Source organism: Rattus rattus, chromosome 2, assembly GCF_011064425.1.
Source record: "Rattus rattus isolate New Zealand chromosome 2, Rrattus_CSIRO_v1, whole genome shotgun sequence".
In the NCBI taxonomy this organism is placed as follows: Eukaryota; Metazoa; Chordata; class Mammalia; order Rodentia; family Muridae; genus Rattus; species Rattus rattus.
The window spans coordinates 55,109,895-55,137,076 of NC_046155.1; the positions used below are offsets into that span (position 1 = coordinate 55,109,895).

The 27,182-nt window shown below is 44.3% G+C and overlaps 1 protein-coding gene across 2 annotated transcripts in view; it reads right to left on the minus strand.

The window, feature by feature from the left end:
- Grk5 (G protein-coupled receptor kinase 5) overlaps positions 1-27,182 on the minus strand; it is a 199,532-nt gene that overhangs the window by 42,673 nt on the left and 129,677 nt on the right. Inside the window, exons 1-2 of one of the 2 annotated variants that reach the window (XM_032892210.1) lie at positions 15,779-15,787; positions 3,982-4,046 (exon numbers count right to left, since the gene is read on the minus strand). Coding sequence is in view for 1 of the 2 variants with exons in the window: in XM_032892211.1 (XP_032748102.1) it covers positions 15,779-15,856 (78 nt within the window). In the remaining variant the exon portion in view is untranslated. Of the gene's footprint in view, positions 1-3,981; positions 4,047-15,778; positions 15,857-27,182 lie in introns of those variants that run through there. The other variant, XM_032892211.1, reaches the window with a different exon arrangement.

Here is a 27,182-nt window from a genome sequence, read left to right on the forward strand (position 1 = left end):
GACAAGTATGCTGACACTTAGAGAGCTGGGGGGAAAGCAGCTTAGTGTTTCACTCCAGTCTCCCAAAATGGCATATTCCATAAGTTTAATAAGATACCAAATATTCAGGAAATGGTGGACTTGACACTTGATTCAAGGTGGACCTCAATTCCAAACCTGAAATCTATCCACTCGACTTGCTGAAACAAATGGATGAGGTTCAGAACAGGGGAGGTACTCAACATGCTTGTTAAATAATGGTATGTACACATACATGTTAGGGTTAGGAGTCCCTCAGTGGAAGAGTACTTGCCTAGCACTGCAAGTCCTAGGTTTCAAGTCTGACATCACATTTTTGGAAAAACAATCCCCGATTGGGACACCAGAAGTATCCTCATGGGGTCATCAGGTCATCTGCCTTAATAACAAACTGAGTCTATTTTGTCAGTCAGAACTAAATGGAACGTTGGGGTGAATTTCAGGCAGATACTTGGGGGTGAAGATTAGGGGGTACTGATCTGCTCTTTAGGAGACATTTCTTGGGTCCAGATACTTTCCAACCTAGACCAAGTTCCACTGTGTCTCTTACGGGTTCATTTGATGATATGGGAGGGGAGTGGGTGTCTCTGTCTCCAGCTTTCTAATAATTTCCCCCATTGAGCAGCTGGAAGATAACACCTTGTCACTTTCTATATACCTCAAGAATTGAGTAAGGAGAGCAGAAAGTCATAGGAGCATAAGATGAGGAATTATTCCAACCTGGCTCCTGGCTCAAAACTGCACATGCTGTCCAACCACAACCAGAAGACAAAGGGAAAGTCACTGGACTGCAGCCCACAGGGAGCATTTCCTTGCTTGAGGGCTGATTTAAGGCCTGGCTGACAGGAAGAAAATACAGCATTCTTTCACCTTTTTAATCAAAACCTTAGAGCCATGTGTTAGAGCTGCTGCCGCCTGCCCTCAAGCCCGTCTGGGGCAGTTCCTCTCTGTCTGTGGCCAGGCAGGAGATACAATCCACAAGCCCCAAACAAGAACAGATCAAAGGAGAATGAAAGGTTTTATTTTCTGGGTCACTGAGGAGAAAAATCAGTACAGCTCATAAGCAAAACACCCTCTGCACTGGGTTTAAAGTTCATATCCAGTAGTTCATGGCAGGAACAATTCCTCTCCTTAAGCAGGGTCCCTAAGGCCAACCCAGCAGGTCAGCTATAGGCCCTGAGCACCATCATGGTGTTTTAGAACCATGCAGGGGAAGCCCAGAGAGGTAAGTTTCCTCTATTAGGTAACTCATCGTTCCTTTGACCTTTTCTGATCTCCAGACAGGATCAGAAGCATCCGTAGTAGAGAAAGTTTAAGCTTGGGGATCTCTACTTGATATTCTGAGGCAGCAATATTACAGAATATTTGGTAATAATGCAGAATAGTACAGATGGAGAAGCGAAGTCACTTTCGATGAACAAAAGATTTCTTTAAAAACAATAAAAAGGCAAAACAATTTCAGTAAACAGAGATGATTTCAGGAATTTTAGGATTTCTTGTTTTATTTTCAGTATTCACTTTTGTCCACAAAGTGTTCTTTCTTAAAATAAATATTTATTTTTATTTTACGAATGCTTTACCTACAGTATGCATGTATACCATGTGCATTCCTGGTACCTGTGGAGCAGAGGAGAGTGATAGATGTTCTGGAACTGGAGTTACAGATGGCTGTAAGCTGCCATGTATGCATTGGGAACCCAACCCAGGTCCTCTGCTCTTAAAGAAGAACCCATCTTTCTAGCCCCATAGAAAGATGTTCTTTTTCTTCCTTCCTTTTTTCCTTCTTTCCTTCCTTCCTTCCTTCCTTCCTGCCCTCTGAGGCATAATTTCTAAGATTTATTTTATGTGTATGAATGTTTGGCCTGCTTGCATGTATGTGCGTCGTGTGAATGTATGGTGTGCTAATCAGAAGAAGGCATCCAGATTCCATGGAGCTAGAGTTAGGATGGTGTGAGCCAATTGTGGGTGCCGGGACTCAAACTCGGGACCTCTGCCACAGCAGCAAGTGCTTTGAACAGTTTAGTCATCACTCTAGCTCCGTAAGAAAGGATCTTGCTTATAGCTCAGGCTGACCTCAAACTCATGGTCCTGCTGCCTTAGCCTCCATGGTGCTAAGGTACGCAACACCACACACAGCTCTATCCTTTTCTTAAAGAGGACACTTCCCACATTCTTGAAACTTCAGCCCCAACAAAGTTGGCACTTTTACTTGCCTATGCTACAAAGTGCTCAAGTGCAGTATCACAGGTTCTTCTCCAGAGGTCTGTCCAGGCCCTGGCTCATGCCTCAGCAGCCTCCAATCCTCTAGGATGATGTACCCAATCTGCCATTTTTCTATTTCATGAAGATCTCAAAGACCCAGAGTCTGAACCTTATCAAGTGTCATGTGGCTGTGTGTGAGCAACTAGAAGATAATACCTTGCTACTTTCCATCTGAAAATGTGCTAGGTTTTTCTCCAGTGAATTTTTTGTTTTGTTTTTGTTTTTTTGAGATAGGGTTTTTTCTGTATAGCCCTGGCTGTCCTGGAACTTGCTCTGTAGATCATATCTGCAGACACAATGTGTTTCTGCAGTAAAGATTATCCTTGTATTATTGAAGTGCTGATTTCTCTGCCCCCATATCTTGTTGCAATCCTGACTTGGCACTGTAATGTTTATTCCAAGTACCTCCTGTTTCAAGTTTGTGTAAACATTGCTCCCCATTTATTCTCTGACTTGACAATAAAATCTGATCAGCCAATGGCCAAGAAAAAGAGATGATAGGGCAGGACTTCCACTAGCCAGGGGAGGGGAAGAGAGAAAGAGGGGGGGAAGTGGGGATTGCCACAGGAATACCTCAAGCACTGAAAGCCATAAAATGCAAGTATATCAGGGGTTTGGCTGAAAGGTTGCCAGATTAGCTTAGAGGAATAAAATAGAGTAATACTCCGTTGTGGTGTCCTTAAAGCTTGTAAAATTAATATAATAGTCCAGTCTCAATTATTTGGGAGTTAGATGGGTTAAGAGAAAAACTGCAAAACATGTATTAAAATAGCCTCAATAGAGATTTGCCTGGCTCTGTGCTGGGATAAAAGACATGTGCCACCATGCCCAGCAACTCCAGTGAAGATTTTAATCTGTGAGCACTGATGATGAATGAGGAGTAGCAGTCGTCTAAGATGAAAGGAATTCAACCAGAACGCACCCCATCAGTCACACCTGTGCCCATGGCACACAGGTGGGAGTGGCACACGGGAAACACTGACTCTGGTTGGAAGTAACAACATCCTATTTGAGGCCCACAATTCCATCAAAACGCAAGCCTATAGCCACCACTCTGGTAACTAACTCTTTGAGTGGTGAACTCTTGATGGTGACCCTAAGGACATCTGAAGATCCTGTTAGGCCAAGAGTAAGCAGAGGTAAAGGACATTGTGTGATCATTCAGACACTCTTCCAGCTGGCGTCTAAGCCGAGGACTTGGCACAATAACTTAAAGATCAACTCGACCGGCCAGCACGAGTAGTTACAAACCCATGAGGACTGTGGGTGGCCAACTGCAGGCAGCCTCTTGGTCTCCAGAAAGAACTACAGATATGGCCTCATCAGACACAGGCGCTGCACAGCTGAGGCAAGGTACGACCATGCCTAAGGATGAATGGACTCACTAGGTAACAAAGAGGTTCCTTCTTTCCATTTCTAGTGTTTGTGTTCTGGGAAGTATTCAAAGAAAACTGAAAGAAAAATTCTGGAAGAATTCAATTTTCTCTTACAGCAAAATTGATATATTTCTGGACAACTTTCAGAGGATAGGACAGCCCACAAGAACCCTGACTGACAGCAGGTGATAAAGTGGAGGCAAGGAAGAGCCTAGAGCAAGCCCCACTGAGTTGGCTACAGGGACCCAGGAGTCCCTTTGGGTCAGCAAAGTAGAATCACAGAACCCTTGAGAAATAGCTATGGTCTCAGAGGGAGAACACTCACCGGGCTCAAGAGATCACATTTTCTTGGCTTTTCAAGTGGCTTCACAGAAATCAGGATGAAAGACTCTTGAGCAATGGGAAGAGAGACAGAGAACATTTTAAACAGCATTGGAATTTAACAGTTGGCGCTGGGAGCTGGATAGCTCTAATGAGAAGAAAAGGAAATCACAGTGACTCTGACCTAGACCTTGACCCTTTACGTCAGAAGCAAAAGAGGATAATTAATGAAAATGCAGTGTGCCCAGACGTGGAATAAGAGGCCAGCTGAGCTCTGTCAATTTGAGAATCCCCAGTTGTGACCTGTGAACCAAAGTGTGCAACCAGAGATGTTTACACAGGCTTTGCATGTGGGGCCTGCAGCCCCAGAGAAGTTGCTGGAGCAGAAGGGGTTCTTCCTTGTAGTTTACATCCAGCCAGCTTTGTTCTGCGTGAGTCAATGCCACCAGAAGCGGGTTCTTGGCAATTGGCACTCTGGTCCCGAGGTGCTGAAGTGCAGAATGTTCCTACAGGAGAGTCCCTTAGGCTTTGTGTGTGAGAGGTGAGAACACAGCCAGCTGGTTTTATTATGTCTTCTAGAATATTCACTGCTGTCGTGTTCCATAGCTCGCAATCTAGCCTCCATCTAAAAGTGGGCTAGAATTTTCTCTAATAAAGATCTTAATCTATAGCTGTTAGAGACAAAGGAGGGATGAGAATTCCTATACCTATTAGATGTCATGTCTGTGCCCAAAGCCTAAAGATGGGGCTGGGAAGATTGGATATACAGGGAGTCAGCCAAACACAAGGACTCCTGGGACTAGTGTCCTGCCCACTCAAGATAGCAGGGGCAGGGATGCCCAGAAAGCCTATGGCTAGACTCTGCCTGCAGACACCCAAAATAGAATTCTGAGCAGGAAAAACACAGAGGAAAAAAAGGAGTTCAGAGGCAGGGCTGGCTCTATAGGTATCAAAGGGATGTCTAATTTTCTGACCTGACAGGTCACAAGAAAGGAAAAAGGGCTCAAGGGACCTGCATCATCTTGCTGTGAGAAACTGAAATGAAACAGCTGCAGACAAAGACAATTTTGTTTCCAGGAAAAAAAACTGTTCAGGAATCAGTAATACATGGGTGAGGGACAACGGCATAGCGACTCTAAAGGGCTGTGCAGGAAGCCTGTGACACGAAAAAATTATACATGATTGAGTCTAACCAGCATGGACATGCTACAGGCACCAGCCCCACCCCACTTTAAGAGTTGATGATTCGTTGCCTCATCACTCCAGCTACACCCAGGAAACTGATTCAGGAGACAATTTTATCCTAGGCTGAATTCTGAGAAGACTACAAAGTGGAGAGACCAGACTCTAGACAGGAGTGAGTGAGACATGCCAATCTCACTCTTACTTTTTCACCCTTTCACTCTTACACGGCAGAGCATAAACATGACGCTTTAATCATTTTAAGTGTACCGTTCAGGGTTATCGAGTTCACCTCCTCAATCATGTTTTGCTAAAAAAAAAAAAAAAAAGTCACTCTAAGCATAAACTTTACCCATTTAGTATCCATTATTCCACTCTCCATTCTTTCTATCAGGCCCTGGAAAATTTGAATCTACTCTCTGTAAGTTTGACTATCCTGGGCTGGCCAGATGGTTCAGCAGTTAAGGACACTGCCACCAAACCTGCAAGTTAAATTCAATCCTTGGGAACACACACACACACACACACACACACACACACACACACACACACACACACCTTTAAAATGTATTTATCCCAGGAAACTCATGAGGTATATCTGCCCTCTTTCACTTAGCTCAATGTTAAATTTCATCCTTGCACGTATCAGAACTTGAGGGAATTAAATATGCCACTGGGTATATATATGCAGTGTTTTGCCTATTCATTCAGATGTTGATGGACGCTTGGGTTCTAGTATAATTATAAATAATGCTGCATGAAATTTTCAGACACATATCTATTTGAGTCCCTGCCTAAAGGTTTCTCTTCTTCATTTTTACTAAAAAGTGCAGCCCAAGCTAAAATTGAGACAATTATCATTTTTCATCTAGAATTATAAGGATGTTGGAATGAGCTAAAAGCAAAAACTCCCATGTAGTGTACAATAATTAATGCTTCCCCTCCCACCTCCAACACAAAAACCTGCTTTTGGTAAGGAAGTATAAGAGATAATAATTTTACTTGCAAGTGAGGATGGTTTGGCACCAGCTGCCTTCTCTAATAAGCTCAGATACTACCCATAGATCAGCATTTAGACACTTCCTGGCCCAAATAAGAGCAGCCTGGGAGGAATCTGGGCCCAGCTGCAGGCCAGCTATGGTGGAAGATGAAAACAAAGTCAAGGAGTGTATCTTTTGATGTTATCTATCCATGTCTAGCCCAGGGTCTTAGAAAGGTCATTCTAGCCTCCTCTTTCAAGTTATGTGACCAAGGAAGTACAGTCCTTCACTGGGCCTCAGTTTCTTCATGTAGGAAATGAATAACCTGGCTTAACTCAGTAATTTTCAAACTGAGTTCCACAAAACCCTAACTATTATTGCAGTCAGGGCCTGGGGAGTGGGACAAAGATCGTCTTTGTACACTAGAAATCAGGAGATGGAATATTGCTATGACCCCGCTCAATAGGCCCTCAGGTTCCTTGGGGAAGTGTGACCCATCCTGGGTAACCTATTTCTCTTCACTTCAGAGAATTATCCTGATGTATCAGAAAAATTTGGAATGTGAGGATCTGGGCATGCAGTACTTGTCCAGTAAATAATCTTAGCCCCTTCCTTTAGTCTCGGGGTATCTAGTGGATACAAATATGGCTTAATGCCTTCTAACTTCCTCTCTGTTGCCCCCAAAATGGAAGAGGAAGAGGTCTACCCACACTGGGACTTCTTGAAGAACTCTAGCTGTCTGAGATCTCTTAACTCATAAAATGCCCAATCCCATCAGGTCCTGGAAACTAAGCAGAACTTCGCCTGCTTGGCACTTGGGTAGAAAAGGACCTCAAAAGTCCCACCCTCAACCATTCTTTCTAATCATTTCACCCTCGAGTTTCCTCCAGTACTACAGCAAGAAGCTGAAAAGCATAGCATATGGCTCCCCAATCTTTCCACCCTATGCATTCACCTGGGCAGGCAAAGGTGGACTCTGAGCTCATTACATTCATTGACAACAGCATGAAGATCCATTCCTGTTGCTGGGAGACAAGAACCAATGATCTCAGTGGAGTAAAAAATTCAGGTTTAGAGGTGGTAGTTAGAATCCAAGGTCTACAAAGAGGATGGGCATAGTACTTTTGTGCGAGTAATTTCTATGCCCTTGGTTGCCCTGGAGACCACAGGTTGGTTATATAGTGTGATAGCTAATCTTAAAGGCCAACTTGACAATATTGAGAAGTGCATAAAAAATCATTAAAGCATACTTCTGGGTGTTTTGTGAGGGTTTTTTAAAAAACAATTGGACGATAAGGGCTCTAACCTAAAGATTCATCAATTGGTGGATTAAGTATGTAAACAGGCTACCAGGAGGTGGGGGAACTGTAATAGGGTGGGCCTAGTTAGATGAAGTTGGATGCTAAAAGTATTTTTTTTGCAGGCTCTAACTTTCTCTGGTCCCTTCCTGTTGCTTCCTGTCCACCATGAGGTGAGGGGAAGAGCTACATACTCCTACCACCATGATGCTCTTGCCCCAACACACGTAGCTGAGCAAGCACAGACCCAACCCTCTAAAACAGTGAGCTGAAATAAAAATTCCTTCATGAAGTTGTTTGTACCAGGAACTGATCACAATAACAGGAAACATATCTAATACAAATGGGTCAATGGATTCTATACTACCTCCACCAGGGCTGTGTCATGTGGTCCAGGAACCCTTGCTCCAGGCCACACTATTTTCATTACCATCAAACCAGCACCCCCATGGTGCATCACTAGCTTGGAAGCAGAGAGCATTTCCAGAGATGATTAATGGTCTTAGGAGAACCAAAATGACAATGACATTGAGGCACTCAGGGAAAAGTTTATCCTGTTCAATTCTCTTTCAAGCCTCATACAAGCAAGTATGTCATTAGCTCACCTCTGACACATACTAATCTCCACACAGTAAGAAAGGTTCATTCAACTGGGAGCTTTACTTTCCAGTTATCTCTGTGACGTATGCACAATGGTTTGCCTTATCACTCATTCAGTTAAAATATGACTTAACTCAAAAGAAAAATGCTTATTATTGTACTCATGGTCTGCAAACATGACGGGATCTATGAAAGCTGATACTACTGAGTCTAGTGCTGCACCCACTCCCTTCATTCCATACGCAGATGACTAAAGAAGACGGTGCTCTGGATTGAATCTGAAATGTCCTCAAAGGTTTGATGTCTTGAATGCTTGGTTTGTAGCTTGTGAAGTATTCTGGAAGCTGGGGAAGCTTTAGAGGGTAGAGCCTGGATAAGGACAGTAGGTCATAAGAGCCTTTGAAGGTTATACCTATGCCCTGGTGCCAGCCTGCACTCCCTGTTTTCTGGTCTTCCACCACATGAGGAATTTTTTAACTGTTATTTGATATAGGAGGGCCTACCCACTTTGGGCACTGAGTTCCGTTCCCTGGTCTTGTTTAAGTATCCTGGGTTGTCTAAGGAAGCTACCTGAACATGAGTCTAAGTAAACCAAAGAGAAAGCCAGCAAGCAGCATTCCTCCATGGTTTCTGATTCAGAGTTCTGTTTGAGTCGCTACCCCAACTTCCCTCAATGATGGGACCTCAAAATATAAACCTAAGAAATCCTTTCTTCCCCTAAGTTGCTTTTGGTAAGAGTATTCTATCAAGAAACAGAAAAGAAACTAGAATATACCTCAAGGTTCCGCTACTACAGATGGAGCTGCTCTGCCATGCTTTCCCTACTGTGTAAACTTTGAAACTCCCTAAAATCATGAGCCAAAAGAAACCTTTCTCTCTGAAGTTGTCTCTGCCATGCATTTGACAACAGGGATGCAAAAGTTACTAATACCAGCTCGGCTGCAGGGCTTGGAAGTTAGTAGGGCTTGTCTTCTATGCTTCCTGACAACAAGTGAAGGTAGCAGACTGCCCTAAGGCCAGGGCTGAGAACCAGCCTGAGGTGCCTTGCTCAACATCCTGATGCAATGTGTGGGGTAGAAAAAGGTACCACTGAGATGGCGCAATGAATAAGAAAGAAATGAAGAAAGAAAACATGGATTCACTGTTTCTTTTCATATAATTCCTTTTCTTTTTTCAAGGGTGGCTGTGTTCTCAAAGAGCCAAACAAACATTAGGGATAGATTTCTTTTGTGAAAAAGTAGGCTGATAGGTTGCTTCCCCCATAACAGGAACAAACTTCTCTGTTTTACCCTGTCATTGTTTATGGAAACAAAGAGGCAGCCCTATGTCTGCATAGGGCACTGAGAACAACATCCTGCCTGAGGACCTCTGGCCAAAAATAAAACTCAAAATACCACCTGGGCTGGGCATTCCCAGCAAGGAGGAATACTACAGTAGTTCATGTCAATCTGTTCATCCCACCTGTCCACCCTTCCTGTCTAGGAAGGGCCCCATACAGGCCTTAAGTTCCTGCTCTAACTTCCCTCAGTGATAGACTGTGATCAGGAAGTATAAACCAAAAGAACACTTTCCTCTAAGCTGCTTTTGGTCAGTGATTGTATGTGTGCTGGCAGTTTGGGGGCAGGGGGGCATCAATGCCCCAGCATTGGACTTCATATAGATCCAAATTTTAGCAAAATTACAACGTAAGTGGGAACCACCTGCCAATCTTTAGTCATTAAGATTTCAATAATGCAAACCTAGCACAATGGTTTGTGAGCCCAATTAAAATGAGCCACAGTAAAATATCCTACAGATAACCCTGCTTAGGCAAGTTACTCAGGGCCCACCCCGAGCTAGCTTCTCTTTTTAGGCCTCAGCTGCCAGGTCTGCAAAGTGGATGCACGAATGCCCTCTTTGAGAGTTGCTGGGAAGATCCACAGAAATGTAAGAAGTCAGTGCAGTGAAGTGTGTACTCCAAGGAACCTAAAGGCTGTTGTGAAGAACCAGGCCTGGTCCTGATCTTTCGGACAGACAACAGGGCTTTGGTGTTCCAGAAGAAGAATGGCTTATGAGACATCAGATGCACCATGATTTGTTCATTTTGTCTCTACACACATCCTGTTTCCAGAGGAACACAGGACTTCTCAGAAAGACATCTAAGACAAGGCAAGCCATTTGAAAATCAGTAGCAGGAATGAAGTATGAATTTCTTCAAAACATCATAAATATCTCAAAAGATTCCATCAAGAAAGTGAAAAGATGGGGCCCATAGTGGAGAAAATGGTTTCGAATCATATATTTGAGACAAGATTTATATTTGGAAGATATTATTAGGAGGTAGTTTTCTGAGTTGAGCCATCTCAGGTATGAGTTCCACCTTGCCGGCAGGGTCAAAACGGAGTTCACATTCCCATGCCCCGGAACTCAACTCCTATCTTGCTTCTTCAGATGTTTCATATTTGTCTGTTAACCAGTAAAGGATGCAAACAGAAAAAGATGCTGTTATCCCATTATCTAAACTAGGGCACACAAGTCATAAATGAATTGCTTGTCCTGACTTAATTGACTAAATGCAGCTTGCATGCTCCTTTGTTTCCTTATCATTCTAAAAGTCTAGGCCAGAGTCCAGGAGGGGACCTGGCTGCAAAAACTGACTCAAGGACCCTGAAACCAGGTGACCCAGATAGGACCCAGTCTCCAGTGTTAACTACCTTACTTAACCCCTTGTATCAAAAAATGATTGGTCAGTGCAACAGCCTGCCCCATTGGCCCCTGCTTTGTGTTCCCATCCTATAAAAATGTTGTACAAGCGGGGTTGGGGACTTAGCTCAGTGGTAGAGCGCTTGCCTAGGAAGCGCAAGGCCCTGGGTTCGGTCCCCAGCTCCGAAAAAAAAAAGAACCAAAAAAAAAAAAAAAATGTTGTACAAGCTTCCTATGGAGATGCAGTTCAGATCCTGAACTGGCTGTCTCCCTGAGTGCTCAGAAAAATCTAGTTTTCATTTTTAAGCTTCCGTATCTAAAGTGAGTTTTCTTGGCCTCCACCCTGAATCTAACAAAACAAAGAACTCTTACAAGTCAACAGCAAAAAGACAATCAACTAGGTTTTAAAACGGGCAGAGGATCTGAATAGACCCCTTTCAAAGAAAATACACAGATGACCAATAAGCACAGGGAAAGGTGAAACATTATTAGTGACGACGGAAATGCAAGTCAAAATCATACCAAGAAACCACCTCATACCCACTAAGATTGAAAAATATCAGACAAAACACTGAAGACTGAGGAGATGGGTCAGGGGTAAAGAACTTACTGCAACTGCATAAGCATCAGGACTTGAGTTCAGATCCCCAGGACCCACATAAAATCTGGGTACCATGGTGATCTTGTAACTCCAGAACTGAGGAAGCAGAGACGGGAAGAGCTCAGGGCTTGTTAGCCAGCCAATCTAGCCAAAATGGTGAACTCCACATTCAATGAGAGACTCTGTCTCAAAATAAAGGTGGAGAGCAATATTGGAAGACACCAAAAATCAACCTCTGGAATCCAATGTACCCACACAGATCTGTCTCATTAGTCCTCTCAGCTCATCTGCTCACCCCGACCTCCCCACACACACAGAGTGAGGAGGAAGAGGGATTAAAAAGGAAAGGGGAAGAAAGAACTATGATGAAGATATAGATAAATCGGAACTTTCAAGGGATGGTTACATGGCCTAATATAATTTATTTTATTTTCATTTTGAATGTATGAGTGGTTTGCCCACATCTATACCTGTGCACCACTTATGTGTCTGGTTTCACAGAAGCCATGAAACATACTTTTCCTTTCCCTTCTTTGGCACCAGGTTTCCTCCTCCTCCTTTCTTTTTTTCTTTCTTTTTTTTTTTTTTTTTCCCCCAGAGCTGGGGACCGGACCCAGGGCCTTGCGCTTGCTAGGCAAGCGCTCTACCACTGAGCTAAATCCCCAACCCCCCTCCTCCTCCTTTCAGATCTGCTTTGGTAGCATGCCCTCCTAGAAGTTTTCCTGGTTCACTGGCTGGGCTCACAGCTTCTTGAGACAAACTTCTTTGTATGAGCTCTAACATCACTGCCATAGTAAACATTTAATTGATTTTCGATTGGGCTCTAGAACTTTCTATACAGTATTGACTTGTATCAGACAACTGATCATCCAACTGGGCTTCTTAGAATCCCACCTGGAGGCAGAGAGGCCCAACCAAAGAATAGGTTACCAGGTCAGAGCAATTAGAACCAAACAAATGTAGACACAACGGTGACAGAGATGGAACAGAGAGCAGCATTCTTAAAATAGCAGAGACAAAGACCAATGAGGCTGCACATTAAGATGGGTCTGGAAAGGATGGGAATAGCACCTGAGTTGCATCTTGAGTAAAGCCCTAGGGTAAGGGTGATTTAGTGTGAGTGGCACTGGCTCTGTGCTTCATTGAAGCTATCAGCTTCTAGCTCAGGCCCTCACCCAGCCCTTTGTCCTGAACCAGGTTCTCTGCACCACTGAGAAATGAAGCAGGTTTTTGAAAAAACTCCTTCGGAAAGGCCAAGAAGGCAGTGTAGGAAAACACTCAACCCAGGGATGGCCTTCCCCAGGCCCCTGAACTGCAACAGATGGTGTGGTTTAAATTTCAGAAACTGAGGAGTACTTAAGGAAAAAATGTTGGCAGCCATCAAGGCACTTACAAAACCATCTGAGCTGATGAGGGAATCTAGGCCTCATGCCTCTAGGAGACAAGGCAGCACGAACAGAGGGAAGGAACCTAAAGGGCTCAGATGAGTCTTCTGACAGTCTCTGTATTGAGGGAAGAGAAAGGGCAGCAAGGTGAGAGAGAGAGGAGCAGTTGCAGTGCTCTTTGACCCCATACACTGAGACAGGCCACAGAGCCAATTCCCTTTTGTGCAAAGCAAGCACTCTACCCTTGCCAAGTGATTAGGCTGAGGCATTTTGAATGGGAGGACTGATAAATGATGCTCCAAGTGAAAGATCTGGAACTCCAGGATCACCCAGACTGGGCTCAAGTGCTGGACTTGATACTTTCTAGTTGTGTGGCCTGGGAGGTGACAGCTGGCAAGCCTCCCCTTCCTCAGCCGCAGGATGGAGTATCTATAGCAATAACAAAAACTCTGAACTAATGCCTGACATAGCAAATAAAATTATTCATCAGCTTTCATTGTTTTGAACTGCCACATGTAGGCAGCAGCCTCACTGGTAATACAGATGGAGAACTTGACCAGGCCTAGTACACTTGAAATAGGAAGATGCCTTGATATATAGTGGTAAAAACTCCATGGGCTGGCAGCATGAGGTTTGATGTCAGCAGGCCCTGGCTGCCCTATTAGCAACCTGGAAGACTGGCACACTAGGAGCTCAGCCAGGGAGCTTTGCCACAATCATCCCTCAGGATACTACCTCCCCTTAGAAGCACTGCCTCTAGACTTAAGACATCTGTTCACACTCAGAGTGCTTTCTGTGTTTTACATGGTGGCTAAACCAGAAATGCAGCTACCTTCAGCTGCTTCGCATGCCATGACTGTGGGTCAACAGGATGAATCACTTGCATGCTGACAGGGATAGCATGTGTGGAATGAGACGAGGTAGTGCTAGCTATTCAATGGCTCATAGATGGAGGACTCACAGATGGAGGAACGCATTGGCCAGAGCAGGCTGTGCAGGTTTTACTACCTACATTAGTGTAAGGTATACAACCTACATTAATTCTGCCAGTTTTGAAATGCCTACAGGTCCATAAACAAGTGTATGATTAGGATGGGGAAACACAGGGAGAGAGTCAGGACAGAAGCAAGAAAATGAGATCTGTTGTATGTCAGAAGTGCCCAGTTAGTAGGCATTTGGAACAGCAGAATGATAAAGGTCACCCATTTGGCTGGGATGGAAAGGGCATGGCCATGACAACTGTAGTCATGGATGAACACACCTGCTTGAGAACAGGTATTGAGTATTGGGAGAGAATGGTGGCTAGGACTTTGTCCTGCAAGTGTGGTGATTTGGTCTATCAGTAACCTGGGACACCCATCCAGGAACTGTGCCCAAAGCCTAGGGGCCTGAACAGAATAATCAGTGACCCCAGGGTGTTAGGAATTGCTCACAAAGATATCCCTCACCGTGTTGATGACATGCACCAGGTGAGTCCAACGGGGAAACTAAAACTGGTGATAGTTTCACATGTCCATAACCCTAAAAAGTCGGATGCTGAGGAGGATTAAATGTTTGAGGGTTAGTGAGATGGTGTAGTGTATAAAGTCACTTCCCGCCAAGCCTGATGCCCTGAGTTTGAGTGCCAGGTTCCACATGGTGGAGAGAACAAATTCATTAAAGTTCTTCTCTAACCTCTACACATGTCATATAGCACATGTGTGCATGCATGGGTACACACACACACATACACACACACACACACACACACACACACACACACACGATGAATTTAAATAATGTTTGAGGTTAGACTACATGGTGAATTCTTGGCTAGCCTGGAATAGTTGATATTTTTGTCACCAAAAACAAACAAAAAAAGTCATAGAGGTATGGGGGTGGAGGAGAGGGTGTTTCTAAGGCCATCCTCCCCCTTGACCTCACCAAAAGAGTTTCAATAAGGTTGCTTATAGGAACATGGGTGAGGGTGTCTCTCTTTCAACCAACAACTATGAACTGGCTATAGATACTCAGGGAGGGAAGAGTAGGTAAGACTCCATGAGCCCTCTCTCATTCATGATGGGCTCAGTCTTACTGCAGATCTTGTGTAGGTGACTACAGTGCAAATTTGAGTTCAAGAGTCCAAGAACTGCTGGGTACACACTTTTAATCTCAGCACTTAGAGGCAGAGGCAAGCAGATCTCTGTGAGTTCCAGGCCAGTCTAGTCTACAGAGCAAGTTCCAGGACATCTGGGGCTACAGCGAGAACCCTGTCTCAAACAAACAAGTCCAACGACTATGCCAACCATGTCATACCTAAAAGACAGCTCTCTACAATACTCCAATCCTTCCCTTGGATACATTCTTGCCACACTTTCTGCCACAATGTGCCCTGAGCCTAATCCTTCCCTTGGATACATTCTTGCCACATTTTCTGCCACAATGTGCCCTGAGCCTTGATCAAAGCATTAGAAATGAATGCTCTCAACCACCACTGACTCTCAACACTGACCAATTATGAGTCTCAAGACAATGTGTCAAGGGAAGCAGATACTAGAAAATTCAGGTTCCCTGGCCTGTGGGGCAGTGCCATTCTGCTTCCTTCAATAACTGGATGGCTATTAAGATCAAGGTAGACTTTTGTCCTTGAGTATTCTCTAGAATCTCAAAATCCCCTACATTCTCTCAAGTTTTCTACTGATGGCCCAGCTCCAATTTGCTTGATCTATCTCTTCTTCCTGGTCATTCCTGGCCATGCTCCTCCTCATTATCTTACTAGAACTGTTTCTTACTAAGTCTTTTCTTCTGTGCACTTCCAACTCCAATTTTTGTGAGACACTCACCTTCCTGTCTAAATATGTGGGCAGTGGGCAGTAAGAAGATCCCTAGAAGGGACCAGGTTTCCTACCCTATGCCAGTCCTATCCTGGGTCACCACCTTCTGATTCTATAAGGTCGAAGGATGTCTAAGTGAAAATAGAAACTATGGCATTCAGGAAACCACAGGAAGCCATCAGCCTTGTAAGTCAGGGCTGCCCACATTCCTAGACAGGGCTTCTTATTCTTTCCAAAGAAAAGTTTAGGAGGACTCTTACCTTTGGAGAGAAGTATTTGGTCATTATTTCCTTCCCCTTTGCCCCAAGGTTTTCATCTGGAGTAATTTCATATTCTGCCTAAAACAGAAAGAAAAAAAAATAACAATTTTGCAGCTGAAGTTGGAATAATTATGAAGCCTTGAAATCTCTTAAGAACCACCTGACCAACCCCCTCCTTCCTAACTGTGGTACAGAGAAAGGAAGGCCTGGCCAGGGAGCCCAAAGTCCAACTAAAATATTCTACCCTCCACAGGAATGGATCCAGCCACCCATGAACTGAAACCTTTGAAACCGTGAGCCCAATAGATTTCTGCTACAAATTTATTTATTTTTAAGGGAAATGGGTTTATGATTTTAAGTAGTAGGGTTTTTTTTTTATAGTTCTTGTCATTATTATTAGTATTGGATATTTTTTATTTACATTTCAAATGTTATCCCCTTTCCCCTACCCAACCACCCACCACTTCTCACCTCCCCGCTCTGACATTCCCCTACACTGGGGGAGGGGGGGGGCTCCAGTATTGGCAGGACCAAGGGCTTCTCCTCCCTTTGGTGCCCAACAAGGCCATCCTCTGCTACATATGCAGAGCCATGGGTCTGTTCATGGGTACTCTTTGGGTAGTGGTTTAGTCCCTGGGAGCTCTGGTTGGTTGGTATAGTTCTTACAGGGTTGCAAGCCCCTTCAGCTCCTTCAATCCCTTCTCTAACTTCTCCAATGGGGACCCTGTTCTCAGTTCAATGGTTGGCTGCTAGCATTCGCCTTTATATTTGTCACCCTCTGGCAGAGCCTCTCAGGAGACAGCTATATCAGGCTCCTGTCAGCATGCACTTCTTGGCATCAGCAGTATTGTCTGGGTTTGGTATCTGTATGTATATGGCCTGGATCCCCAGGTGGGACAGGCTCTGAATGGCCATTCCTTCAGTCTCTGCTCCAAACTTTGTCTTCATATCTCCTCCTATGAATATTTTTGTTCCCCCTTCTAAGAAGGACTGAAGCATCTGCACTTTGGTCATCCTTCTTCTTGAGCTTTATGTGGTCTGTGGATTGTGTCTTGGGTAATCTGACCTTCTAAGCTATTATACACTTACCAGTGAGTGCGTACCATGTGTGTTCTTCTGTGACTGGGTTACCTCACTCAGAATGATATTTTCTAGTCTCATCCATTTGCCTTGGCTTTTTCTTTGCCGCCCTGTCTGCAACTTTAAGTGCACCCACATGCTTTTCTTCAGCAGTTTTAACATTTTTTTCTTATCTTTCTCTTCTACTTTTTGCTCAGAATTCTTACTGTAAATCAAACTAAAAAGAGAGAGAGAGAGAGAGAGAGAGAGAGAGAGAAGAGAGAGAGAGAGAGAGAGAGAAAAAACTAGGCCACAATCTGATTATACTGTTTGGAAATTTCTTCCACTAAACATATTAGTCCATTATTTTAGGCTTTAATTTCAAACATAGGTAGCATGTAGCAAAATTCTTTGTCAGGATGTAATATGAGTAGCTTCTAGTCCAATTCCCCCTAGAATTTGCTTCTCTTTGAAACCGTGAACCTAGCCTTTACTATCTACATTTCTACCAGGATTTGGGTCCTGTGAACTCCCTCTACAATGGCCCATTAAGCTTTGCTTACATCATTCTACCCTGCAGCTCCAAATTCTTCTACGTGGCTTCTGTTAACTATATCTGAAAACCTACAAACCACATGGTTAGGTCTATTACAGTAATGATCCCCTTTCTCAGTACTAATATTTTTTGTTTAGTTACTTTCTTTGTTGCAATAACAAAATTCAGAAGCAAATTAATAAAGGAAAGATTTATTCTAACGTGGAGTTTTCATCATGGGAGGGAGGGCATTGTCAAGTCCATGATAGTAGGAACATGAATCCAAATCCATCAAGTCTTGATAGATCAAGAATCAGAGAGTAAGAAGGTATCATTCTGCACTTTTCAGTAATGAAAACCACATGCCCAGAGTCATGAAGCCAGAGGTGGCATGTTTGGGGCTCAGACCTTCACACCCAGAACTCTTTCTTGGCACCATTAAAACATTTAGGATACCGGTCAATTCAGGAAATATGATCCCCCCAGTAATTCCTTTACTCATCTAATGCCCTTGCTAAGTAGATGAAATGTCTTATGTGTAACAGGAAGCCCGAATGAGTTTGCCTTTCTCATTAAGTCAAATCAACTAATTGCAGTTGGTACCTAACCACTTCAAAACCAACCATCTGGAAATCTGTCAGGCCTCAACACCAAAGTACAGCCCAAAAAGGCAGGGAAATAAATCACCAATACAGATAGGTCTGTACTTTTACAGGTATTCAATGGCACGGTATATACTAGGCCTCCTTGCCAAATTGAAGGTAGCTCGCAGCTCAGGATCTAAGTTCTAGTCCTCTTATGCCTCCCAAAGACCCTCCTGGACAAACACATAAAAGGGGCCAGGAAGCATGTGAAAGGGCCACAAAGGAAGCAACACATTTCTATCCAAAGCAAGCAAGTTTCCCTGCCTTGCTTGCCCCTCTTCTAATGAAAGAGCCAAGAGTCTAAACTCTCCAATGTAAAAACATGAAGCCTATGACCATTTGGACTATGGTGTGGTAGGTCTAGAAGGAATTCAGTCATTTATTTTATAGGCTAGAACTGAGGCTCAGAGAGGCAAAGAATTTGCCCAAGTCGCTATAGCCCAAGTAGCATCAGAGTGAGGACTAGCCCATCAGGCCCTGATTCCCACTCTGCCACGAGGCCACAGCATATCTCCCCTTATCAGCAAAGGGGGGCTTTACCTACTGAAACTTTCATGGTGAATTGATTTGACTTTTTGAGATGCTTTAAGGAGAGGAGTTAGCTCTTTCTTCTTGACTTCTTCCTCTTACTTTCTTCTCCTATACACATATGGTCTTTGTCTCTCTCTGTCTTTCTGACTGACCATCTGTCCGTCCGTTCGTCTGTTCCTCCCTCCCTCCCTCTCTCTCTCCCCATACACAGGGCACTGATGACAGACTTGCCCAACATGGCAGGTATGACTATTCCCAATATATAGAGGAAAGCACTGAGGTTCCAAGTTTCAAATATAGCAAAGCTGGTAAGCAACAAAGATTCGACACTTAAGGCCCCACCCCCACCCCACCCTGCTTTTCCAGGGGGAGTATCCTGTGTTTCTGGAAGACTCACCCTGTGGTCTGGCACAGAGACATAGCCAGACTGCTTTATGGGGCCAGGTCCTGAGCAAATGGCTGACTACCATTTGTGGTAACTCAATCCCACTCTGAACACTGAATTTGCACTGTCCCAAAATACACCTATGAAGGCAGTTCTATTTAACCAGACGGAGGTCTGGGACTCACTGATCAGGCTCAGTGACCAGCTGAAAATATTATTGCTTTGGGTTCTAAAAGCCATGTTAAAAAAGAAAATAACATCACACTCAGGTCAGCTCTCTCCTAGCAGAGGCCAGATGGGCATAAAGCTCCACAGGGAGGCAGCTGGGAGCACTTGGGGACAGGCCTTCCCACTCCTGGATCAAAAGGCCTTTCTTTGACAAGACTATGGCAGGCCACCATCACTTGAGAAGCATTAGTTTTGGGAGGCAGAAAACCAACAGAAAGATGCTAGCTGTTTTTTCCACACTGATTAAGACACCTAGAGTGACAGGCCTTGTCTCCAGAATGATCCCCATGCTGGCTGGGGCAAGAACTGAGAGGCCACCTAAAGAGAGAAGGAAGGTGTTATGATGAATGGGCTCAAGGGAGATCACGTAACACAACACTGGGAGCAACCCAGAAACCACCTCTCTGCTAAAATCCCTGCAAGTGGTGGGGAAAAGCTTCAGTCAACTTATAATAGCTCATGCCAGAAAACCGAAGCAGCAAACAGAAGTTTGTGTCGACCGTCTAGAATTTCCCAATCAGATCTGGCTCTGAAAATGGCAGGCAGATAATGATTTCAAGGAAGAGAGATAGCTATGTAGTGAGAATAAAGCCATAATTCCACCACTTGGAGGCTGAGCCAAAGGAATCTTTAAGTCAGCCAAGTCTCCAAAGTAAAACCCTGTCTCATAATTTATAAAAGACAAGAAAGGAAAACCTAATGCAAGGAATGTCCTTTGAACTTCATTTAAAGATGGTTCCTCCCACCACGGTGAGTAGCAGGCCACATCCCCTACCTCAGCAGAAGACATGCTCACCATCCCTTTTCCTGTCCACTTGAGTCTTTCCCACTGCCCAGAGTTCACTGCCCAGAATTCAGTGCCAGTAGATGCTATTTCTCCTCTTATACTCACCCCAGGTGCAAACAAAGGAGGCATCATTTTACCAGCATCTCTATGAAATACGATAAATGAAGGATAGCCTTGGGGGAGGGGGGCGGATGCTGCCCTAACACAAGGAGCAAAGTGCTCTACTGAGTTTATCCAACACAGGATTGGTCATTTATCTGCACTGCCAGCGAGCACCAACATCACTGGACATCCCAGCTTATAAACCCGCCAATTTACGCTCTGACCCTGTTCAAACTGCGTCATCAAATCAGAAAGCTCCAGAGAAAACAGGTCCTAGCAGGGAAAGCCCCTCTTCCTCAGATGCTTTTTGTAGAACCATGTTCAAAAGGGCCACTCTGTATCAAGAGTAGCATTTAATCCCAGCACTTGGGAGACAAAGAAACTCTGTGAGTTTGAGGCCATCCTGGTCTACATATTGAACTCCAAACCAGCCAAGGCTATACAGTGTGACCTTTTCTTTAAGGAGGTGGCAGGCAGACATGCCATGAAACTACTACCTGCTGCTTCTGTAATTATTGATGTGGTCAGCTATTCTACAGCCTGTGGTGCAGAGGCCTGAAACATGCCTGGTCAGCAGTGCTACTCCTAGCAGACCTTTCTGGAAAAGCATCAAGGTCCACCCACACTGGCTGTGCTTATTTGCATGTGCTGGTCACAGAGGCTGCCCCTCCATCCCTTCCCACCCAGTCGAGGGAAAGGACAGTGTAAAGACGAAGTAGTAGTCCCAATTTCCTCTGGCAGCTCATTCCCAGACCTTTTTCTGAAGACCCAGCTCTCACAGGCCAGCCCTGCACCAGTCCCTTTCCTCATCCTAGCATTACAGAACATGGTGACAGCACAAGGGAAGCACATCTTCTCACCTTGTACACACTTTGCAAACTGCCCTGCTCTGAACCACATTTACACTTCAAGTGGCTGCCCATTTCCTGGGGAGTCCCAAGTGATAGTCTGCACCATGCTGCAGGGGAGCGGGCCCCAACCTAGCTTCCTTTCTGCTCTATAAGCTACAACACTGAGCCACTGCATGGGGAACGCCCTCAGAGGTCCAGGGTCAGATAGATCTGGCCTGACTGCTACATATTCTTCATTTGAACATCCCACTCAGGCCCCCAGGTCAGATATCCACTATGTTATCTTGGCAAAACATACGGGATGGGATCAGTGAAGGAAGGAAGAAACCCCTATCTACCCTAGGGTGTAGAATGAAACTACCAGGAATGATCTTTGGACCTTAACCTATGGGTAAGGTCTAGTTTAGAACAGGTACTGGACAGGAGGAGGAGTCATTGGCCCTCCCAAGCTGGAGGTGAGTAGACCCATGGACTAGAATGTCTATTATCAGAGTCTCATGGCAGAGGAGCTCTGGTACACCACCTCTGTCAGTCCCACATTCCTCTTTTGAGACTCAGCCCCAGATAGCCCTCCATATGCTCTCCTGCTAGCTGCTTTTCCTTCACCCCTTAAAATGTATTTACCAAGCTCATCAGACCACTACCTAAAAGCTTGTCCCCGTCATTCTTGATTCCAAATGAAAGGAACCTCATACTAAACGAGCTCAGATAAAACACTGCTTTCTTGGCTCCTGGGAGCAAGGATGTGCTTCTCTGTCTTCTCCTATGCAAGAGTGCACACATGTGTATGTATGTATGGATTTCACAGTTAGCTTCAGTGCTGACTGGCTGGCTCACTTATAGAAGTGACAGTAGAGACATGACAGTTAATCATTTGCTGAGTTCCCTGTTCTAAGCCTTCTTAAAATTAAAATATATTATCTTCTTTTATTTATGCGCGCGCGCGCACACACACACACACACACACACACATGCTACATGCATACAGTCCCATGTATACCATAGCATGCATATGAAGGTCAGAGAACAACTTTTGGGAATTGATTCTCTTCCTCCATAGTGGTAACTAGGGATGAAACTCAGGTCATCGGGCCTGACAACAAGCATTTTTGCCTGCGGATCCATCTCAATAGCACCCTTCTTTAAGCTTTCTCTATGAGAGAAGGACTTTCCCTCAATCAACTGACTCTACAGAAAGGCTTCCCTCATTTGTCTCAGCTCATAGGCTCAGCTCTGATCTAATAATCAACTGTAGTCTAGGCTGGCACCATTTAGAACATACATATTCTAGCATGGTCATATAATTAGGAAATATAAGTGGGACATCTAGGAGGCTGGGCAAGTTTAAAAGCATCCACTAGATGACGTTATTTTAGAAGAAGCATTCTTTTTGAGATGAACTTGAATATAGGGGCTGTGACTTCAAATGGTCTCAGGTTAGGCAGAGTGCTTGACTGGCATGCATAAAGCCCTGGGTTCGATCGCCAGCATCACATAAAACCAGGCTTGGTAGGGCACATCTTTAGCCAGAGCGCTTGGAAGCTAGAGGCAGGAGGATGGAAGCTCAAAATCATCCTCAGTTACATACTATGTTTGAGACCAGCCTGGGCTACATATATCCTGCCCCACTCCCACCCCCAAAGGGAAAAATAGGACTCACAAGGAAAATCAGAACAGTTAACATAAAGTCAAAAAAAAAAAAAATAGAACACTTAGTGCCCTGATAAAGAAAAAAAATTATCATTTCACAAAAAAATTCCAAACAATCATGTATAAGGCCACTAATTATGCGTGCTCATTTGTAATTTTAGACCAGTGAAAGGCTTGACTTGACTCTTTAGCAATATTCTAATAGGAAGTTTCATTTGTCATAGCATCATCTTTGTAACAAACAAACAAAATGGGCTTAGTAACCCTTGCCTCCAGTTCTGGATAAGTTTCTCCTCATGATGACTCATGCTAACACATGTATCTGCTGACAGCAGCATGGATACTCTGAAACTGAGTTGTAGCTCCTGCTACGCTATTGTATTTCTTACTCTAGAGAGAGCCAGCCACAGTGTGAAGATGTTCCAGCCATCCCATGGAAAGAGCTGCCAAGAGAATGGCTGAAGCCTTTGCCAAAAGCCAGCACCAACTTGTCAGCAATGTAAATAACCGAGTAGCAGATCCAGCCAACATCCTGATGTGACCTTTCCAAATCCGTGAGCCAAGAACACCTGCCTCACCATCCCAAAAGACTAGGAGCCACAAGACTAGGAGCTAATAGGTTGATTCTTACTTTTTTCTTCTTTTATGTTTTTTCCTATTATTGGAAATATTATTCTTTTCTCATACCATATATCCTAATGACAGTTTTCTCTCCCTCTACTCCTTCTAGTTCCTACCCACCTACCCTCCCTCTGGATCTACTTGCTTTCTGTCTCACATTAGAAAAGAACAGGCCTCTAGAGATAACCACCGAACATGCAAAATAAAACAGAATGAGATAAAGGAAAGAAAACCTATCATATCAAGGCTGGGCAAGGCAACCTAACAGAAGGAAAAGAGCCTTGAGGATAGGCACAAGAATCAGATACTCACTCTAATATGTCGATTCCTACTCTTAACACATCTTACAGTTGGTGTTGTTTATATCTTTTTTGCTGATTTTCCTATTTGCTGATTTTTTTTAATCCTTTCTTTACTCAAAAAGGGTAAACTACCATGTGGTAAAGAACTTGCCTCTCCCATTCACTGTGTAGCCCCCAATCACTGAAGACAGCCTTGATCATAAGAGACATCTGATCAACACATACTGCGGGGGACCTCTTGCCATTCCCAGTGGATATGGCTGTGCCAGCATACCAAAAATCTGACTCAATACCCAACTTTCCCTCACGCACCAAGAAGAGACGATCAAACTCTAGGTGTTATCCAAATGTGGGTTTCACATGAGTAGCCAGCCAGTGGTTAAGGTCTCCAGAGTGAGGGTTTAGGGACTACTAGCCCATCTTGAAGACACTCATGGCAAGATCCTCTTGGCCTATGTGGTTAATACCAGCTTGAGCCATCTTCCAGACCTTGGACAGATAACCAAATCTTTCTTTGCCTTTCAGAGGTCAGACTTAGATTACTGATTCTTCTTCTCCACGAGTGGACTGTTGAAGCCCCTTGACAGCCCAGACTGGATGATGTAGCTACACTGTCTGATGAGTAATGCACAAGGCCCATTTGAAAACAGCCTCAGTTCGTACTTGACCTGAGAGACAGGGACGATGAGACTGCAGAGAAGAGCACTTCCTAGGCTTTGTCACTCCGTGAGGATAACTCATTTTTAAGAAGCTGTACTTGGTGAACATTTAAGAGAGAGGTAAGAATTTTGAGGATGGCACTGGCTAAGCCACGAAGTATCAGAAGTGGTAATTAACTGCAATGCCAAGGATGCTGTTATTTCCCACCTCCTCCATCTAGTCAGGATCCTGGAAAAATAATAATTTCAGATGAGAAGCTATGCTGGCACTAGAAAACTCATCAAAGTCTTCAAATGTAAAAGAGGGTTCCAGAGGCTGTTCATGACAACAGGTAGCAATGATTCCTAGCTAAACTCCTAACTAATTTCCGGCTAAAAGCACCAAGGAACAGGTCAGTCTCTAAGTGGGGGGTTCTGTCAAGGTGTGTGTAGAGCACTCGGCTCATTAATGCAAGAGCCAGACTCCCATTTCCTTTCTAATAAACAGCTCTTGGTACTGGCCCAGTAAGAAGTGAAGGACTGCGCCACCAGAATGAAAATGGACATCCACTGAGTTTTATTTTTTCGCTTCTTGTGGGCTAAATGCACCTAAGAGAACACATGGTTGGAAAATTCCACCAGCAACTCAGCTCAGCCTGACCCTGCTCTGCCTCAGCAACTCCCAGACAGGTCTGCTGCCTTCTCGTCTTTTCCAGATGCCCTCGTCCTGCACTTGGAGACACTGGTCCTCACTGCTGCTCCAGCTCCCTCTACTTGCTGGGTAAGAGAGACCCCACAGCCCGAGGCTTTGTATCTCAGGTGTACAGTGACAATTCCTGGTTTTCCATTCCCAGGCCAACCCTTCCTCATGAGTTCCAGATATGAATTCCTATCTTCCCTGGAATGTTTTCAAATGCATGTCTATACACTTCTCCACTGAATGTTGAGGCTCAGACTATGAAATGAAACTCTTGGTCTTCCCTCAGCTTGATCTCCCCACAACCTTAACCTTGCTTCATTCTCCCAGTTGCTCAGATCAGAACTTGGAAACTGTGATGCCTAACATTGTCAATCTGACATTCTTATAAAGATGTCCATGAGGAGCAATTTAGATACAGTTAACTGAAGTGAGAAGAAGACATACCCTAAATATGAATGCTATCTCATGTCCTCCATCCATATAAAAAGGAGAAAATGTGGTTGAAGGGATGGCTCAGGTTGGGAGCCCTGGCTGCTATTCCAGAGGATCTGAGTTCAATTCTCAGCACCCATATGGCTTTGTAACTCCATGTATCAGGGGATCCAACACCTTCTTCTGGTCTCCAAGGATACCCACCAGGCATGCACATGGTGCAAAGATATTCATGAAGGCAGAACACCCATACACACACAAAAAACTTAAAGTCAAAGAAAAGTTTTAGTAAGAAGGAGAAAGAGGAGGAGGAGCGAGAGGCAGAGGCAATGGCAACCTGTATTTATCACTCTCTGCTTCCTGACTATGGATGAAATATAACCAATTGTCTCAAGCTCTTGATACCAAGACTTCCCTGCATGATGAACCAAAATGAATCCCTGCTTCCTTATGCTTTTGTCAGTTATCCTGTTGTCCCAAAGCAGCTAATAGAGAAACCATCCTCAGCACTTCTATCTCATCTTCAGTCCATCAGAGAACCTTGGAAATTCTGCCTTCAAAACATATCACCCCCCAATCCCAATCCAAGCACCCATTCTTATTTTTTCCATCCTGGCCCAACACTGCGGCTCTCACCTGGATTGCTGAAAGTGGCTTCTTCTCAGATCTCCCAGATTTCACCTGTGTCAACCTAGGTCGTATCATGCCATCTAGTGCTTTGCTAAAGTCCTCCACTGGTTCCTTCACTTCATGTAACATAAAAGCCAAAGTTCTTCAGAGGTATATGGTCTTGCATAATCAATGCTTCTTCTCCTACTCCTTGTGCTCTAACTGCTTCCTCTCCAACAACCATGGACACACCTGCCAACAGGCCTTCTCATGGTGGGTTCCCTGTCTGCAATCCTCTTTCATTACCTATGAACTCTCACTCCTTCTAGTCTTCAGATACATGTTACCTTTGCAAGAATACCTGTGCTGACCATTCTTCTCAACACTACAACTAGGCTTCCTTGGTTATTCCCAACACTGGAATCTGTTCCGATTATTTGGGGGTTTTTTTTTACCCCAATTACCACTTTTTAAGGATTTAAAATCACTGTTCTCTTCGCTTATGACATATAGCAAACCCTTTCCTGCTTAGAAGGTAACATCACAAGTTTAGAGATGTTAGACTATTCTATTACTTTATTCCAAATGTCTAGTGTCAGACCCTTCTGGGTCCCCTGCAATGTTTGACCCCTGCTGAGCCCTGTTGATGCATGTAGAAGCCTTTTGTTCCTAACAAAGGAACGCCCTGGCACGGTAGTGACACACCTGGGTGTACACCTGGGCGATGGTCCTGTTGTTCCTGTCTTTTGTTCTCAGTCTTTGTTCATGGGACTTAGGCTGGTCTTCCTGGATTTCTCCCCAGTAAATTTGGGGCATGTCTTTTGTTACTGAAGCCTTAAGCCGGGTTTTCCCACTGTGCTTCCTAGAATTTTCCACCCTGTCAACTTGGGGTATATATTCGGTGAATAAAGATACAGAATTGGAATCTTTCTTAACACAAATGATCCGAATATGTGTGTGGTTTTTTTTAAAGATTTATTTATTTTATGTATGTAAGTACACTGGTTTCTTCAGACACACCAGAAGAGGGCATCAGATCCCATTACAGATGGTTGTGAGCCACCATGTGGTTGCTGGGAATTGAACTCAGGACCTCTGGAAGAGCAGTCAGTGCTCTTAACTGCTGAGCCATCTCTCCAGCCCATATGTGTGTTTTTTAATCCCGCAGGCTTACGCCTGGTCCTTGGTGCAGTGTCAGTGCAGGCATTGACAGTCTAGAACTCTGCCAAAGAGTACTTGTGTTACATGAATGAAAGGCTACTAGTGAGGAGCTTGATTCTGGCTCAGAAACTCATCCTGGCTCAGGCGAAACTTTTGCTATTTGTCTCAG